The 18817-nt window shown below is 52.5% G+C and overlaps 1 protein-coding gene across 2 annotated transcripts in view; it reads left to right on the forward strand.

Moving 5' to 3' along the window:
• Positions 1-18817, forward strand: part of ZC3H3 (zinc finger CCCH-type containing 3) — a 96774-nt gene that overhangs the window by 73613 nt on the left and 4344 nt on the right. For both annotated transcript variants that reach the window (XM_086695802.1, XM_086695801.1), the window contains exons 6-9: positions 806-848; positions 934-1095; positions 1173-1242; positions 3315-3446. In XM_086695802.1, the coding sequence (XP_086551928.1) occupies positions 806-848; positions 934-1095; positions 1173-1242; positions 3315-3446 (407 nt within the window). The remainder of the gene's footprint in view (positions 1-805; positions 849-933; positions 1096-1172; positions 1243-3314; positions 3447-18817) is intronic.

Here is an 18817-nt window from a genome sequence, read left to right on the forward strand (position 1 = left end):
GGGCAGTGACCTCATCCATAAAAGGGAAGCAGGGGGCTATATGTCAGTCTGCATTCCTGCCCCCTGCCTGCACAGGACAGACATTGCCCACCTGCCCCTTGTCCCCTGGCTTTGAGCATCCTGTCACCTGCTCCCTTCTCGTCACCACCGTTCACTTCATGAACAGCTCCCCTTTGGGCCACAGTCGTGACCTCAGAGAGGACTTGACGGGTCTTTGCACTTAGGGTTTGGAGGGGTGGGCATCCGCCATGGCCCACGAAGGCCTCCGGGCCGGATGTGCTTGTCCGGGGCCTGTGTAGGCCCAGGTCGGCACGTAGGTCCCTGTAGGGCCTGGGAGTGAGGACGTCAGGCTTTGTGGCCACGTACTTACTATTATATTTTCATTTAACCCTTTAAATTCATAAGAATCGTTAGTGGCTACTGTGAAGCCAGGTGGAATTTCTGGACCCCACTCAGGTCTCATAGCCCCAGGCCCTGCCCCCGGCAGAGGAAGGTAGTAGGGAGGCCCCCAGCACCTAGGCTTTCCTGGGACCACCTGACTTGAGATGAGGCCGCTGCTCAGTAGCCAGTGTCGCCTGGAGCTGTGCTGCCAGATCTGGTCCCTGTACGGCCGCCCCCCCCCCCCCCCCCGAAGGGGTGGGCTTTGGTCCGGCAGTGTCCCAGGAGGGCAGGCAGTCTCCCCTCGGGGGCAGCAGTGCCTGAGCCGAGACCGGGGCCCAGGGGGGAGCTGCGCCCAGCAGGTTGGTGGGGAGCGGGAGAGCCAGCTGCCCGCGGGCCTGACGTGACCCGGCCTCTTGCCCCACAGGCCGGTTGGACCCTGCCAGCAGCTGCAGCCGCTCCCTGGCCAGGTACGTCCCTCAGGGTTGGGCTCGGGGCTCACGGGATGGGGGTGAAGGGGTCCCCCGGGCTCACGCACCTCCGCCCTGTCCACAGCCGGGCCGTGCAACGCAGCCTGGCCATCGTCCGGCAGGCAAGGCAGCGGCGGCGGAAGCAGCAGCAGGAATACTGCATGTACTACAACCGCTTCGGCAGGTGCAACCACGGCGAGCACTGTCCCTACATCCACGACCCCGACAAGGTGGCCGTGTGCACCAGGTGAGCCTCTGGGGCGGGCGCCGCAGGGGTCCCTGCCCACGCCAGCGCCCCTGACCCCGTTGCTCTCGTTTGCACAGGTTTCTCCGGGGCACGTGCAAGAAGACGGACGGGACGTGCCCCTTCTCCCACCACGTGTCCAAGGAGAAGGTGAGCCCCCCCCCCCCCCCCCGCGCCCCCTGCAGGCACTGCCCCTGCCCACGGTTCTCGGCTCGGGAGCCGGCTGTGTGGCCACCGCTGCCACGTGCCCAGGAGCAGCGGCCTCCAGCCACCCCCCGGGGTGGGCGCCCGGCAGCCGGCTGAGGCAGGGTGTGCCGGAAGGAAGGGCAGAGGAGGACGGGGAGGTGCACCGCTGGGCCCCTCCGTCCCGGGCCCCTCCCCTCGGCCTCGGCCTCGGCCAGCACGGGGAACCCCTCTCAGCCCCCCACCCTGCTCTGGGGCCGCGGCAAGGCGAGGGGAGGCGGGGTCGGGCCGAGGCTGCTGCCGCTACAACAGCTTTTCCCCTTGAGGAACTTGAAGAGAATCAGCATTTTTCTCCCTAATAGAGCTTCGAAACTCTGTTGTGAGCAATTTGGAAATTCACGTCGAGTTTCAGGTTCATTAGCTCCGGCTCCGAAGCTGGCGCACATTCCGAGCTGTCTGATGTGGGCGCCCGCACGAGCGCCCTGAATTAATGTTATTGTTATTTGTGTGGACGTGGTGGGTGCAAACAAGGTTAATTGAAACGAGGATGCAGCTTCCTCTCGGTAACGGCCGTGCTGACAGCTAGGAGGGGCTCCGTTGGCTGTGAGAGTTGGCTTTATTATCCCTTTTTATTAGAGCTAATTTGGGCTCTATATCAAAAGCCACATTAAGGGAATTGTCTGCAGCCGCACCACCAGCAGCCCCAAACGGGCCGGCCCTTCTCCCCCGTGCGCTGCAGTTAAAAGACAATTAAAAATAAACTCTTGCACGTTAAATCACCCTTTGTTTCTTTGCTTTCTCCCTCATTCCCTCACTGGCCTCCCCTCTGCCCCCCCACCCCCCGAGGCTCCTGTGTGTGTGGGGCCCCTGGCAGGCCGGCGCCAGACCCCGGAGTGCCAGCCGGTGGAGACCCACTGGGGGCCGCCGGGGGCTGCGGTGGGGTGCGTGAGGGGCGGGTCCGACAGGAGAGGAGAGGAGGGGAGGGGAGGGGGTCCCAGAGAGACCCCCCGGAGGGTCAACAGGCCTGCCGAAGGTGGGGAGACCCCCTAGGGGGTGACCAGACGGCCCAGGAGGTGGTCCGGGGAGGGGCCCCAGAGAAGAGTTGCCTGGCAACTGCAGAGGTCAGGGTGGGCAAGATCAGAGACCCCTCCTTGCTGGCCCTCAGGCTTCGGTTTCCCCCTGTGGGGAGAAAGTGGGCCGCCTCTCTGTGTCCCAGGGGCCGGGGGGTGCTGGGCCACACGGGTCTGCCCGGGCTGCCCACTCCATACCCGCCCCGGGTCCCCCTGGGCTCACCTGCTGGTTTCCGGGGCACTGGAGCCAGGCCCCTTGCCAGGCCTCTGCGGCGCCAGCCTGTGGTCAGCGCAGCCCAGGCTGCTCCGGGGCACCTGCCTGCCTCCCCAGAGTCCCTCCACAGGCTTCCCTGGGTGGAGTCAGGCCTCCGGCCCACAGATGCTGCCAGGTGCCCAAGCAGTGGGGAAATCTGCTGGACCTTCCGGGCCCTGTCGGCCGCTGCTCTACCTAGAGCCCCCGTGCTCTGTCTCCCCCTGACCCTCCAGCCCCTGCGCTTTTAGACGCCTATCCCACCACGGCCCCACTGCCTGGAAACTGGGGCCGTCTCAGAGCAGGTGACAGGCTCAGGTGACAGCACATCTGGGCCCGAGCCGTCCTGCAGGCCTGGGGCCAGCCCCGCCTGGATATCCTCGCCTGTGCCCTGCCCCGGCGGCCTTGCCTTCTGGGGAAGCCGGGGGTCTGTCTGCCTTGAGGGCTGGCAGCCCCCAGCTGGCCTGGCCTCAGGTGCTGGCCGGCACTGCGTGTCCGTTTCTCCAGCCACGGTCTCCGCACGGCTCGTGCCTGGCCTCGGAGCCCCAGGCGGTCGGCCCTTCAGGGGGGACCCGCTGCCTTACCTGTAAGGGGGGGGGCAGGCGCCTCATGGAGGGCTGGACGGGGGGGCTCTGGTAGTACCGGGCAGACGGGGCCCGTCGCCCAGGGGCGCTGCAGGGGCCTGCGGGTCCTCACCACCTGCTCCCTCGGCCCCACAGATGCCCGTGTGCTCGTACTTCCTGAAGGGGATCTGCAGTAACAGCGACTGTCCGTACAGCCACGTCTACGTGTCCCGGAAGGCGGAGGTCTGCACGGACTTTCTCAAAGGCTACTGCCCACTGGGCGCAAAGGTGAGGGGCGCGGGAGGGTGGCCGGCAGCCCCCAGCCCCCAGCGGCGGACCAGCCACGCTCCTCCGAGCCTTCCTCGGAGCGCGTGGAACCCCAGGGTGGCGAGGGTAGAAGGGGCCAGTGTGAAGGGATGGGGGAACTGGGTCGCAAGGGCCACCCGCAGGCTGGCGCCTGCTTTGCCTCCTGTGTTCGGGCCCATCACTGCTGCTGCCCTCACCTGTCGGCGAGGGGCCGCTGTGCTGGGGCTCCCCGGCAGCTGAGCACCCCGGCTCCGTCCCGCTCTCCAGAAGGAGCCCCTCGTCATCTCTGTGGCCCGGGCCTGCCAGGGCAGCCGTGCCCTGGGCTGGGAACCCCAGGACGGGCCTCTCTGGCCCCTGGTGCCCCGAGAGGGAGCCTCCTCGCCAGTGCCGAGACCTGCAGTCTGGACTGGGGGGGGCACCGGAGCTGGGACTTCCTGGGGACCGCCGGTGGGCAGGGCAGCAGGACTGGGCCCGGGCAAGGGGAGCGCGCGTCAGTGCGTCTCACACCGCGGGGCCCGTGCCCCTTCCCTCCCCGCGTCCTCTCCCTCCCGCCGCAAGGCCAGGGCCCAGGCCGGGCCGGGCTTGGCAAACCTGGGGACCTGACCCGCAGCTGGTGGGTCACTTTGAAGGACGCCCAGAACCCTGGCGGAGAGGCCCCGCCCCATGGGGCGGGGCCTGGGAGCGGCTCAGACCAGGGCCGGGTGGGCTGGGGTGCAGTGGCAGGACCCCCGCGGAGGCTGTGCGCGATGACTGTAAGATATTCCGGTTTAAATGAAAGTATCAAAGTGATATTTAAGTTCTGCTGCCGTTAGTGGAAGTGCTTACTGTGTCCCTTTCGGCGTGTCGGTGCCGTGGCTGCCACATGATGGATAGCAGCTTGTAATTATATATGGGGGAAAGCGCTGAGCAGGCCAGATCCAGCGGCAGGAGCGGCAGCAGCCTGGGCCGGTGAGGGTTAATTTTATTCTCTAAATAATATAAAAAGTGCTGAGTCGTCGCCTTGTGCCTGAAGTACAAGTCCTCAAATGGGCCCCAGAGAGTTTATAATATTCCACTGAATCAAGTGAAATTGTTAACCTTGCTTCATAAAGCCACGGCTTGTTAAAGAGGCGCGCTCCCTTTTCTTGTGAATAATTTAGGCCGGGAGTAAATCTCTGCTCCCTTCCCTTTTCGGGGGCCACACCGCCGCTCTGGACAGCTCAGAGGTCAGCCTCCGCCCCGCCCACCGGGCCCTTGGTCTGACCCCTTGCCTTCGCTCAGGACGCACTAGCCAGACGACATGGGGTCGCAGTGGGTTGTCTCTCCACGGTCCCGGTGGTGGGTCCCCACGGCCGCTCGACCTGGCATCAGCCAAGGTGCCCTGCTTGTCCTCTCTCTGGGTAACACGTGTGTGTGTGTGTGTGTGTGTGTGTGAGAGAGAGAGAGAGAGAGAGAGAGAGAGAGAGAGAGAGAGAGCCCGGCCTGCATGGGGTGCCCAGCCTGTGTGTCAGTGCTCGGCCTGTGCATCAGTGCCTGGCCTGTGCGTCAGCGCTCAGCCTGCGTGGGGTGCCCGGCCTGTGCATCAGTGCCCAGCCTGTGTGTCAGGGCCCGGCCTGCTTGTGGGGCTCCTGGCAATCAGCCGAGTTGCTGGGGACACTCCCACCACGGCCCCTCCTGTCTCCTGAAGTGCCCTGCCTCACAGAAGCTCTCGTGTCCTCTGGCTCCAGAGTCACAGGCTGAGTTTGCATGGCTGTCATCAGCGATTGACTCTGCTGAGGTACCGTTGCTTAGGCTGAAATCTGTCCGGTGTGTGTGGGTCAGAGTCCTTCCACCATCCCCCTGCCGTCCTGTTCCAGGACCTGCCCCCTCCCAGGGCCACTGGGACCCTCTCCATCCTCCTCCTGGGTGCAGCTTTGAGGCCACAGTGTGGGAGGCCTGAGGGAGGCCCTGGGGCAGGGGCTCAGGCCCTGGCCCCCCTCCCCGCACCCACCCCCCCTTCATCCTGCAGGGCCTCAGTTTCCTGTTCGGCAAGATTGGGCTAATGAGGGTCTCGAGGGTCTGGGGGACTGTGGTGATTAAGGCCCCATCTGCCCCCTTCCGAGTAGGCCTGGGGCAAGAGCAGGTGTCGCTGACTTGGCTGTGGTGTGAGGTAGGACGTCACTTAGTTTTCTTCCACACGGGGGGTCCTGTCCCCCAAAACCACCCGTGAAACCACCCCTGTCTCCACTCAGCTTTCTGTGCTGACGGCTCGGAGCCCGGAGCCTGCGTCGCATTCCGTGTCTCCCTCTCTCTCTGCGCCCGCCCCCTTCAAAACTAAATAAACGTTAAGAAAAATGTATTGAAGCCCAGCTTTATTGAGGCCCAGTGCACACATCACCTGGTTCCCCCGCTGCAAGTACACAATCTGCTTGCCAGGATCCAGGTTTAGGACGCACGTGTCCGTCGCCCAGCAGCCCTTCTGCCGTCCGTAGTCAGTCCCACCCGCACCCCTCTCCTGCCAGGCACGAGGAACCTACCTCCTTTCTCCGCAAACTCGTGTGTTCCTGGGAGTTTCATATATTGAAATCTGCGAACACATAGACTCTGTTGTCCAGCTTCTTTCCTTCCTTTTTTGTTTTCTTTGTTTGTTTTTTTTTGTTTTTGTGTTTTTTTTTTTTTTAATTTTCTTTTTCAACGTTTATTTATTTTTGGGACAGAGAGAGACAGAGCATGAACGGGGGAGGGGCAGAGAGAGAGGGAGACACAGAATCGGAAACAGGCTCCAGGCTCTGAGCCATCAGCCCAGAGCCCGACGCGGGGCTCGAACTCACGGACCGCGAGATCGTGACCTGGCTGAAGTCGGACGCTTAACCGACTGCGCCACCCAGGCGCCCCTGTTTGTTTGTTTTTTGAGAGAGAGAGAGAGCAGGGGAGAAGGGGAGAGAGGGACAGGGAATCTCAAGCAGGCTCCACACTCAGCATGGAGCCCAACACGGGGCTTGATCTCACGACCCTGGCATCATGACCTGATGCTTAACTGAGCCACCCAGGTGCCCCTGGCTTCTTTTATGTTTTTGGTTTGGAGGGGGGGGGGGGGCTGGGGGGGAGGTTTAATAAAAAAAAAAGTTTTTTTTTAACTTCTTTTAACGTTTATTTATTTTGAGAAAGGGAGTGAGTGGAGAAGGGGCGGAGAGAGAGGGAGAAAGAGAGAATCCCAAGCAGACTTCACACGGTCAGCGCAGAGCCTGACACGGGGCTCTATCCCACGACCCTGGGATCATGATCCGAGCCGAAACTAAGAGTCAGACGCTCAACCACCCGAGCCACCCCGGCGCCCCTTGTGGCGCCCCTCTTTTAACATGATTTTGAGGGTTGTCGCATTGTGGGCTAGATCAGGCCTGTGTTCTTTTTGTGGCTGAAAGCTGCTCCGTTGTGCTTGGACCACGCCGTGGCATTCGTCGGTCAGTGGGTGGACATTTGGGTTGTGTCCAGCCCGGGGCCGTTTGGAACAGTCCAGCTGTGAAAGGTGTGCACAGGTGTCTCTTGGGTAGACACCCGGGGGTGGTCTTGCTGGGCCACGTGGCGACTGCGGGTTGGACTTCCCACGAACGTGGCCACGGCAGTCCACGTTCCGACCAGGAGCAGATGGGGGCTTCCTTCTGTCACGTCCTTGCCACCACCCGTCCCTACCTGTCCTGCGGCTTCGGCCTTGCTGATGGCGGGAGGTGGCTTCCCACTGTGGTTGCATTTTGCGTTTTCTTGACGCATCGGCCGCCCCTCCGTCTGGTCTCCAACAGCTTTGACATCTGATTCGCAGAGCATACAATTCACCTATTTAAGTTACAGTGCAGTGGGTTTTAGTATGTTACATCATTCATCTTTTTTGATTGCAGTAAAATAAAGATAACATAAAATTTGCCATTTCTGTCTGTATGATTCAGTGGCATTAATCGCATTCACAGTATTGTCCAGCCGTCACCACTGTCTATTCCCAGACCTTCTCCGTCATCCCAAACAGAAACTGTAAACGTTCAGGGGCGACCCCCCCCATTACTCCCTCTGGGCCTTGGGCACTGACTAATTTACGTTTTGTCTCCGTGAATCCTCCTGTTCTCAGATACCGGATGTAAGTGGAGTCACACGGTGTGTGTCCTTTTGTGTCTGGTTTCTTTCACTTCACGTGATGTTGTCAACATTCACGCACAGTGCGGTCTGTCGGTGCTTCCCTCCTTTTCGTGACCGAGTAACATCCCAGGGACGCCTGACCAAACCTCTGTCCATTCGTCTTGGGATGGACACTCGGGTTGTGGCTTTTGGATACCGTCGCCGACGCCGCTGCGAATGTTGTCACGTAACGTCCATTCAGATGCCTGCTTTCGCTTCCGTTGAGCGGACCCCCAGGAGTGGAGCTGCAGGGTTATGCCGCAGTTGTGTGTTTAGCATCTTGAGGAACCGCCATACTGGTTGTGTTTTGCGTCCCTACCAGCAGTGTGTCGGGTTCTCGTTTCTTCGCATCCTCACCAAGGCTTTGTTGGCCTCACCCCTTTGCCTAAAAGCCACCTTCGTGAGTGTCTGCTTTCCCCTGGCAACTGATGATGGGGGCGTCTTGTCAGCTTGCTGACCGTTGGTGCATCTTCTTTGCAGAAACGTCCGTTCGGCTCCTTTGCCCACTTGTGAATGGGGTTGTTTGGGGTGTTTCGCTGTTGCTATGGACTTCTTTTATGTTCTGGAAATCAAACCCTTACCAGGAGAGGATTTATGACTGTTTTCTCCCATTCTGTCTTTTTATTCTCTTGACAATATACTGTGAGGCACAAAAGTTTCTCCCTGATTGAGAACACTTTATTTTCTTCCTATTGCCTATGCTTTTGATGTCATATCCGAGAAATACTTGTCAACCTGATGTCCCTGAAGCCTCTCCCCATGTTGTTGTTGTGGTTGTGGTTGTGGTTTTTTAATACGAGTTTAATAGTTTTAGTCCTGAAATTCAGGTGTTTGACCATTTTGAGTCCATTTTTGTGTGTAGTGTGAGATGAGGGCCCAACGTCGGTCTTCCGCTTGTGGACAGCCGTGCACCTTCCCCTTTGAGTGGTCCTGGCACCCTTGTTGACATTCAGCTCATCATATACGTGGTGGCTCGTTTCTGGGTGCTGGGTCCTGTTCCATTGGTCTCGGTGTCTGTCCTGAAGCAAGTATTTTGATTACTTACTGTAGCTTTATAGTAATTTTCGAAGCCAGGAAATGTAAATTTCTCAATTTTGTTCTTCTTCCCCAAGATTATTTTGACCTTTTGGGGTCATTTGAGATTCCATATGAATTTTAGGACAGACTTTTCTATTTGTTTTTTAAAGACCCTTGGGGGACGCTCAGGGGGCTCAGTCAGTTGAGTGTCCAACTTTGGTTCACATCACAATCTCACAGTTCATGAGTTTGAGCCCCAGGTTGGGCTTACTGATGTCAGCGCAGAGCCCAACTTCAGATCCTCTGTCCCCCTCTTTCTCTGCCCCTCCCCTGCTCACTCTCTCTCTCAAAAATAAATAAAACGTTAAAAAAATAAATAAATTTTATAAAAGGCCTTTGGGATTTTGGTAGGGATTGCATTGTATCTGTAGATGACTCTGGGTCGTATTGTCATCTGGACAATAGGAAGTCTTCCAGTCTGTGAACATGGGATGTCTTTCCATTAACTTAGACCTTCATTAATTTCTTTCAGCAGTGTTTTGTAGTTTTTAGTGTATCTCTTGCCTCCTTGGTTAAATTTATTCGTAAGGATCTAACATTTTTTGATGTTACTGTAAATGGAAAATTGATTTTTTAATTTCCTTTTTTTAGATTGTTCCTTATAAGTGGGTAGTGATACGTTGATTTTATGTGTGTGTTGATTTTATATCCCAGAGTTTTGTTGAATGCATATATTAGCTCTTACAATTTTTTGTGGATTGTTTAGGGTTTTCTATACACACGATCATGTCATCTGCTAACAGAGATAATTTTCTTCCTTTTAAATTTAGGTTTGATATGTATATACATACACGTGTATGTGTGTTTTCTTTAATTTTTATTTATTTATTTTGAGAGAGAGAAAGAGTGCATGAGCGGGGTGGGGCAGAGAGAAAAGGAGAGGGAGAGAGATAGCAAGAAAAGAGACAGAGAGAAACAGAGAGAGAAAGAGAGAGAGAATCCCAAGCAGGCTCTGTGCCATCAGCACAGAGCCCAGTGCGGGGCTCAGTCCCATGAACCATGAGATCATGCATGACCCAAGCCAGAATCAAAAGTTGGATGCCTAACCAACTGAACCACCCAGGCATCCCTATGTTTTTAATATTTATTTAGCCTAATTGCTCTGGCTAGAATTTCTAGCACTGTGTTAGATAAACGTGGCAAAAGGGGGCATCCCTGTCTTGTTCTTCATCTTAAAGGAAAAGCTTTCAGTCTTTCAGCAGTTAGTACGATGGTAGCTGTGGGCTTTCGGGTATGATTCTTATCCTGTTGAGGAGGTTCCTTTTCTAGTCCTAGTTTATTTGATGTTTTTATTATAAAAGGTGTTGAATCTTGTTGGATCTTTTTTGAATCAATTGAGATGATCATGCGGTTTTCTTCTTCCTAAATTCTACCAAAGTAGCCAATCAGGCATACCGACCCCCTCTAATCACAGTTACATTGGCTGGTTTTTGTATGTTGAGCATCCCACTGCTGAATTCAGCTTTCTAGTATTTTGTTGACGATTTTTGTATCTGTATTTGTGACGAGCATTGATCTGTGGCTTTCTTTCTTGTGGTATTTTTGTCTGGTTGTGGTATCAGGGTAAAGCTAGCTTCACAGATTGTTTGGCTGTTTGTTGTTAGGAAGAATTCCTTACTCTTCCATTTTTTGGAAGAATTTGAGAAAAGTAAGTGTTGGTTCTTCTTCACATGTTTAGTAGAATTCACCAGGGAAGCCCTCTGGTCTTGGGCTTCTCTTTATTGGGAGGGTTTTGATTACTGATTCGATCTCCTTACTATATATAGAGCTAGTCAGATTTTCTTTTTCTTCTTGAGTCAGTTTTGGTGATTGTGTATTTCTAGGAATTGGTCCATCTCATCTAAGTTGTGAAAATTACATGTGTAGGGTTGTTCGAAGTATGCCCTAATTATCCTTCTGATGTCTGCAGGGTCTGTAGTGATCCCTGTTAATTCCTGATATTGGAAATTTGTGACTTTTATCTTTTTTCTTTGCTTTGCCAGAGGTTTGTCAATATTATTGATCTTTTTAAAGAGCCAGCTCTTTGTTTCATTGATTTCTCTCTTATTGTTTTTTTTTTTTTTTTTCTTTTTGGTTTTATTGACTTCTGTTCTTATCATTACTGTTTCTTTCTGTTGCTTTGGTTCTATTTTGCTCTTTTTCCCCCCCTAGGGTCCGACGGTGGGAGTTAGACTATTGATTTGAAATTTTTCCTTTTTTTTATGTTTGTTGATTTTTGAGAGAGAAAAGAGCAGGGGTGGGGCAGAGAGAGAGGGAGACAGAGGATATGAAGCGGGCTCTGCACTGACAGCACAGAGCCCAACGTGGGCTCAAACTCACGAACCATGAGATCATGACCTGAGCTGGTGCCCCTGGAATTTTTCCTCTTGTATATGAATTTAGCTAGCTGAATCCTACCAATTTTGAGATGTATTTTCATTTAGTTCTGGTTGTTTCTTGTTTGTTGTTTTTTTTCGTTTTTGTCCACCGCACCCCCCCCCCCCACCACCGCCGCCACCACCTCGAGACTTTCTTTTTGATCCACAGATTATTGTTTTATTTCCAAGTGTTTGGAGATTTTGCTAATATCTTTCTGTCATTTTTTTTGTTTTTTTTTTTTGAAGTTTATTTATCTATTTTGAGAGGGAGAGAGAGAGAGAGAGAGAGCACGTGGGGTAGGGGCAGAGAGAGAGAGGGAGAGAGGGAGAGAAGCTTCCAAGGAGGCTCTGCACTGACACAGTGCAGAGCCCAAAGCAGGGCTTGAACTCATGAACCGTGACATCATGACCTGAGCCCAAATCAAGAGTTGGCTGCTTAACTGACTGAGCCACCCAGGTGCCCCTCTGTCATTGAGTTTTAATTTGAATCTGTAGTGGTAAAGAATACACTGTGTATGATTTTAATTCTTTTAAGTTTCTTGGGCCTTGTTGTATGGCCCAGGATATGCTTTATCTTAGTATATACTCTGTGAGCACTTGAAAAGAATATGTATTCCAGTCTCGTTGAGTGAAGTGGAGAGTTTTATAAATGGCGATTAGATTTTGCTGGTGAAAGGCACTTTTGAGTTCTTCTATGTCCTTGCTGACTTTCCATTAATTGTTGGAAGACTGATGTTGAAGTCACCATCTGTCATTTTGGATTTGTCTCTCCTTTCATATCTATCAGTTTTTATTAAATGTATTTTATAGGGACACCTGGGGTGGCTCAGTCGGTTAAGCGTCCGACTTCAGCTCAGGTCATGATCTCGCGGTTTGTGAGTTCGAGCCCCACATCGGGCTCTGTGCTGACAGCTCAGAGTCTGGAGCCTGCCTTGGATTCTCTGTCTCCGTCTTTCACTGCCCCTCCCCAACTTGTGCTCTGTCTCGCTTTCTCAAAGATAAGATAAGATAAGATAAGATAAGATAAGATAAGATAAGATAAGATAAAATGTAAAACTTTCTGAGGGTTTTAACAACAACAAAAAATGTATCTTATAGCTCTTTTATTTGGTGCATGTAAATTTAGGATTGCTATGTCTTCTTGTTGGATTGATCCTTTTATCAGTATAAAATGTGTCTCTCTGAGGTGACTGGCTCAGTCGGTAGAACATGTGACTCTTGATCTCAGAGCCGACCGTTGATCTCAGGGTCGACTCTTGATCTCAGGGTTGTTGAGTTCAAGCCCCGCATTGGACATGGCATAAAAACATGTCTCTCTGTGATTTTCTTTACTCTAAAGTCTGCTTCAGGTGGTATTCATGTGGCCACTCCTGCTATCTTTTGATCCATGTTTGCATGATAAACCTTTTTCCATCCTTTTACCTTAAGCTTACCTAGAGTATTGTATTTGAAGTAACTTTCTTATAAACAGCAGATAATTGGGTCATGTTTTAAAATTTACTCCGCCAATCTTTTAATTTGTATATTTAGGCCATTTACACTTAATGTGATTATTGCTATGGTAGGGCTTCAGTCTGCAATTTGACTTCTGTTGGTTTCTGGTTTTTGTTCTCCTTTTCATTTCTGTCTTTTTATGGGTTACTGGAACAATTTTAGAATTTTGTTTTGATTTATCTGTAGTGCTTTCAAGTGTGTACATCTTTCTGTAGCTTTTTTAGTGGCTGCACTAGGCATTGTGTTGTGTATCCATAACTTATCACAGTCTACTGGTGTAGAAACCTCACCTTCCTTTATGTCCCTTTACCCTTCCCGTCTGTAACCACCTTACACATGTCCTCTACAGACATTTAGAACCACAACAGACACTGATAATTTTTGCTTCCGTAATCAAACATAATTCAGGAGACTCGAGGAAAGTCTGGTATGTTTACCCGTGGTTTGGTTATCTTGGCCTGCCTTCCTGTCGCTCCAAGGCTTGTCTTTTATCGTCTCCTTTCTGTTTCGAGAACGTCTATAGTCATGTTTAGGGCAGATCTGCTGGTGACAAATTTTCTTGGTTTTCCTTCATCTGAGAATGTCTGGATTTCCCCCACATTCTTGAAGGCTATTTTTGCTGAATATGAGATTCTGAGCTGATAGTTCTGCCCCTTCAGCTCTTGTAAATGTTATACCACCTCCTCTGGCCTCCATGGTGCTTTAGGAGAAATCACTGTCATTTGAACTTTCCTGCACAGGTGAAGAAGTGTCATTTCTCTCTGGCTGCTTGGAGGATTCTTTATAGCTTTTACAAGTTTGACTATGATGCAGGGTTTCGTGGATTTCTTTGCTTTTTACTGATTGGGGTTCGCTCAGCTTTCTGAATCTGTAGGCTTATGGTTTTTGCCAAGTTTGGGACATTTTCAGCCGTTACTCTTGAGTTCTTTCTTCTTCCCTTCCACAGCTCTGGGTGCATGAGAGTTGTGTTCCCACAGTCCCTTGAGGCACCATCCATGTTTTAAAGTTTGCTCTGTGTCACTCAGATTGGTTAATTTCTGTTGCTCTGTCTTCTGATTCACTGACTCTTTCCTCTGTGCCTCCCTTCTGCTGTTGAGCCCATACAGGAGTCTTTTTTATTTCGGTTATTGTGCTTTTCAGTTCTAAAATTTCATTTGGTCCTATCTTACATCTTCTTTTTCTTAGTTGAGACATTCTATATTGTCATCGTTTCCAGCATGTCTTTAATTGCTTGTTGAAACACGTTTATGAGGGTGCCTGGCGGGGTCAGTCGGTGGAGCGTGTGACTCGATCTTGGGGTCGTGAGTTCGAGCCCCACGTTGGATGTAGAGATTACTTAAAAATAAAATCTTAAAAATAAAGAAAAGAAACACATTTATCATGCTCCTTTAAACTCTTCGTCAGATAAGCCCAACACCTCTGCAGTCTCATGCCGACAGGCGCTGATTGTCTGCAATTGCAATTCCATTCAGTCTGAGGTCGTACCTTTTTCCAGTATGCCGAGTCCTTTTCTGTTGAAACCTGGACATGTTGGCTGTTACAGGGGTCTGGATCTTGTTTAAACCTTCTGTTTCAGCCGGCTTCCTGCGACACCAGGGGTGGGATGGGAGTGGAGGTGGTGACGCACCCCTGCCAAGTACAGATGGAAATCCAGGTTCCCCACTTGACCTCCACTGGGAGGGGAAAGGGCCCCGCAGCCCCGATTCTTCAGGGCCTACTCTGGCCCCACCCCAGCAAGGCAGGAAGGAAATCCTGGATCCGAGGGTCCGTGGGCCCCCAACAGCCTTCTGTCCACCTTCAGAGTCTTCCTGTCCTTGTCACGTGTGTAGACGTCAGAGCCCAGCACAGACAGTCATTTACCGTGTTTAATAAACTTGTCGTTTGTAGTAATTGTGGATGTACCCAAAAGCTGCAGAGATGGCGCAGAATCCCCACACACCCTTCCCCCGGCCTCCTGCTCTGAACCTTCACCACAACCAGCACCCAGCCATCAAAACTAGAGAAGTAACACTGGGCATATTGCTCCCGGCTTGAGTCCAGGCTCTGATTGCACCTTGCCCGGTCTTCCACAATTTCCATTTTCTGTTCTAGGATATCACATTGGATTCGGTCACCAATTTGGGGGTGAATGACTGAGTGAATGAGGCAGACCTTAACCTAAATAGCCAGGGAATGGATGAGGTAGATGCCTTCGAGAAGGTACAGCGAGAAGGAGGGGTGGAGAGGGAGGGGAGTGTGGGACTGTCTCCAAGGTGGGGAAGGGGTGGCTTTGGTTCTGGAGGGTGGGAGGGAAGCCGCTGAGTCACTGGGGACAGGACTGATGAGCCGGTTCTTTGGTGTTGCTGGCGGTGGAGGTGGGACCCGGCCCCCTGGAGAGCGGGGGTGGCAGTCTGAGGACGGAGATGGGCTGGCACGACCCAGGAGGGGTGGGAAGGCTGGTGGCTGCCGTGGACGAGCTAGGTGGCAGATTTGGGCCAAGACAGCCCACCCGAGTCCTGTCCCTCCCGCACCAGCTCTTCTGCGGTCCTGTCTGGCCTGGAGCAGGCAGCCGGTGGGGCCGGGGCCTGGGAAGGGAGCAGGGACCCTGGGAGCCCCTCGGTGACTGTGGGGGCAAGCACGGGTGGGCAGTGCGGTCGGTCCTGGCCTCTCATGGCCTCACCCCTGTGAAATGGAATGTGCTTCACCGAAGGCAGGCTGGCGTGACGCAGGCTCCGCCTCCGGCCCGCGGGGATCGGGGCTGTAGCGCGTCACTGGCAAGGCCCCGGCCCGGGTCTGGAGGGCACTGGTCTGCTGTGGTGGACAACTGAGATGGCTTCCCGGCGACTTCTGCCCGTTCACACTCGTAGACCAGTTTTCTTGCCTGCACTTGGTGACGTTCAACCTCTGTTTTTCTTTTTGACCATTTGAAGGACAAAAGGTTACCTCATTGCATTTTTTAATTTGCCTTTACTGGATTTGATGAGGCAAAATGCCTTCCCTGTGTTTGAACCTTTTCTGCCTCCCTTTCTGAAAACTAGGTGGGGTTTTGTTGGGGTTTTTTAAATTTTTAATTTCTCTTTAAATGTCTATTTTATTTTTTGAGAGAGAGAGGGAGAGAGAGCACAAACGGGAGGGGCAGAGAGAGAAGGAGACACAGAATCCGAAGCAGGCTCCAGGCTCTGAGCTGTCAGCACAGAGCCCGATGCGGGGCTCGAACTCACAGACGGCGAGATCGTGACCTGAGCCGAAGTCAGACGCTCAACCGACTGAGCCACCCAGGCGCCCCCTGTTTTTTTTGTTAAGTGAGGGTGGGGACGTTTTTCCTCTGGGTTGGTTTCCTCTTGTGGATTCACAGGAAATTTATAAAATCTAAATATGAACATAAAAATACATAAATATGAAACATTCTGGACGTTAATCTTTCGTCAGTCATATAAATGGCAATTATCTTCTTTGTAATTAATTTTTTTCCTTTTTTGTGGTGTTATTTTGAAGAACAAAAGTTCTTAATTTTAATGGAAACGACTTTATCGGTGGTGAAGGTTTGCACATCTGTGTCTTGCGGGAGAAATCCTCCTCCTTCCCCGAGCCCCTAGGCCGGCCTTTCACATGTGGGCCCGGCCCCTTTAGTCCCGCCCGGGACAGCTGTGCTGTAGGGTCGGGCCCAGGGCCGTCTGTCCCTGTCCCCGGGGTCTGCAAGCAGCGCCGCGAGGTGGGCTCCCTGCCCTGTTCCTTATGTACCCTTGAGCCGGCTGGTGCTCCGGGATCACTTGAACTTCGCGGTAATTCCTGGTCATAGATTCTTTCACCTTGTTCTTCTCCACAGCTGTTTTCACTCTCCTTGCTCTTTATCCTTCCAGAAATATATTGTAGATCCAATGTGGGTTAAAAAAATAAAATAAAAAGTTGGAATTTTTATGGAGATTGTCCTGAATCTCTGTCTCGGTTTGGTGGGAATTGGCCCTTGTCTGCCCGCCTGTGAGTGAGCCGGGCATCTGGCTCTTATGTAGGCCACTCGTGTGCTGCCTTTTACTGAAGTTCTTCTGTACCTTTGTTAGATTTATTTGTCACTTTTATTATTTTTATAAATAACAAATTAAAAATTCTTATCTTCTGAACGTTCATGGGTATCTAGACGTGGAATTCTTTATATTCATTTTGTTTCCAGGAACGTTGCTGAACTGTATTAGTGATTGTTGTAATTTATCCATAGATTCTTTTGGGTTTTCCTAAAGAAATGTATCTTCTGCAAATAATGGCCATTTCTTCCCGCCTTTGAGTTCAAACGTCTTTTCTTTCTTTTTCTTGTCTCTACTCTGGCTATGACCCCAGCACAATGTACCAGTGATGGGAGTGGGCTTCCACCCTTTCCCTGTGACAAGTGATGCTTTTGGAACATTCTTCTCAGAAACCCTTTATATTAAGCTAAGAAAGTACCATCCAATCAGTAATCTGTTAAACTTTGAATTCATGCTGGATTTATTAAATACTTCTTGTAGCTGTTGAGGTGATCAGATGATCCCATGTGTGGAGTCTGTTAATGTGCAAAATTCTGCTTGTTGATTTTCTAATGTTAAACTAACCTTGCATCCTTGAGGCACACTCGTCTTAGTCCTGGTCTGTTAGTCGGCAGGACTCCCATTTGTTTATAATGTGTGTGTGACCTTTGAACCCTCAGGCATGAGTGCAAATGGCCTCTGTGATCTTATCCGGTCAGGTTTTGTTTTTAGGAGTGCCCCAGCCCTGTCACCGGGTTGAGGAGTGTCCTCTCATCCCTGTTCTGTGGACCAGTTCCTGCAGGGTTGGGTAGTACACTGAATATTGGTAGAACTTCCAGGAAAACCCTGGGCTGGAACTTGCTTTATTTTTTAACTACTGGTTCACATGCCTTTATGGCCATAGGAGTATTTGTCCAGGTTTTATTTTTTTCTTGACACTTTTTCTGGAATTTGTCAGTTTCATCTGTGTTTTCAAGTTCATTCGTGTAAAGCTTCTTCTTGATGTTGTATTGGTAGCGTTTTGTTGTTCAGCACGGTCACCAGCTACGGCCCGTTTGTCCTTCGTCGTGTTCTGTGCTGGCCTCTTCGTCTCCCAGTCCGTCTTGTTGGACAAATTGATTCATTTCTTCAGAGAACCAACTCTCGGCTCTCCTGGGTTTGCCCCTCTTTTGGTATTTCTTTCCTTTCTGTTTTTACCTTCTGTTTCCTTCCCTCTGCTGGGTTTGGGCCATTCTGCTGTCCCCCCGTGTCGAGCAGGAGCCTCTCTGCCGACAGAAGCCTGCAGGCTGCGACCTGTCTCCCGGCGCGGGAGCTGCTCCTGACGCGTGGCTCAGTACTGGCGCCCAGTTCTCACCGTTACCTCATTTCCGTGATTCCTTGTTTGACCCGTGGAGAATTTAGTAGCGTGTTTCTTCATTTCCAGGCCTTTGGGGGGTTTTCTGGGGCCCCTGCGTGGTTGTTTGGCTTTGCTCCCACACCTGTGGGCTTCGTCTGGACGAAGACGTCCTGCCTTTGAAATTGGAGGCTCCGTTTGTGTCCAGTGTGTTTCTGAGTCGCTTTTTGTCCATCATTTTCCTTTCTTGACGGCCTGTGGATGGTTTGGGAACATTCTGTACCTTCGACCCTCGACGTGTGGCTGTCCCAGGGAGGGGGCCAGCTCAGACCAGCACCATCCAGTAGGCCAGATGTGAGCCACACGTGAGATTCTGAGTTTCCTTGTGGCCGCCTTAGAAGAGTAAACGCAGAGCAGGTGAAATGAATTGTATTAACCCGACCCGTCACACCTTTCACCGCACAGTCACGGAGGAGACATCGGTGTGGCCTTTTACGTTCGTCCTTGTCTGCCGAGCCCGCAGCACCGCCGTGGCTCGTGGTCTACACATGGGACAGCATGGGCCCAGCCAGCCGCCCCCCGATATGCACTCGGCATCCGGGTCATCTCTTGTCCAGTGCCAGGCTCTCTCCACCCACCACTCCCCTGCAGAAGGGCCCGCCGCCCGCCCTTGCCCTGGTACACCAGTGCCCTGTACTCTCCTGGTCTTAGAGTGGAACCCACGGCGGCGGGGCCCCTGCGTTTCGGGACCCCGTGTCCTGAAAGCAAGCGAGCACACATCAGCCTTCTCTCGGGGGCAGGGGGGGCTAGCTGGGAGGGGGGTGCAAGTGTGCGTTTGGGGGTCCTGCTGCCCAGATGGCCCCACCAGCTCCGGCCCCCTGGCATGAGTGTGAGGGGCTTCCAGTCCATTGGTGGCAGCCAAGGGGCAGGTATGGGGCCTGAATGGGGCCAGTGCCCAGATTGTGCTCAGAGAACGGGCACGCACTCCGCGGG

This window comes from Puma concolor, chromosome F2, assembly GCF_028749965.1.
Source record: "Puma concolor isolate L17-30 chromosome F2, mPumCon1.1.hap2, whole genome shotgun sequence".
NCBI lineage: Eukaryota > Metazoa > Chordata > Mammalia > Carnivora > Felidae > Puma > Puma concolor.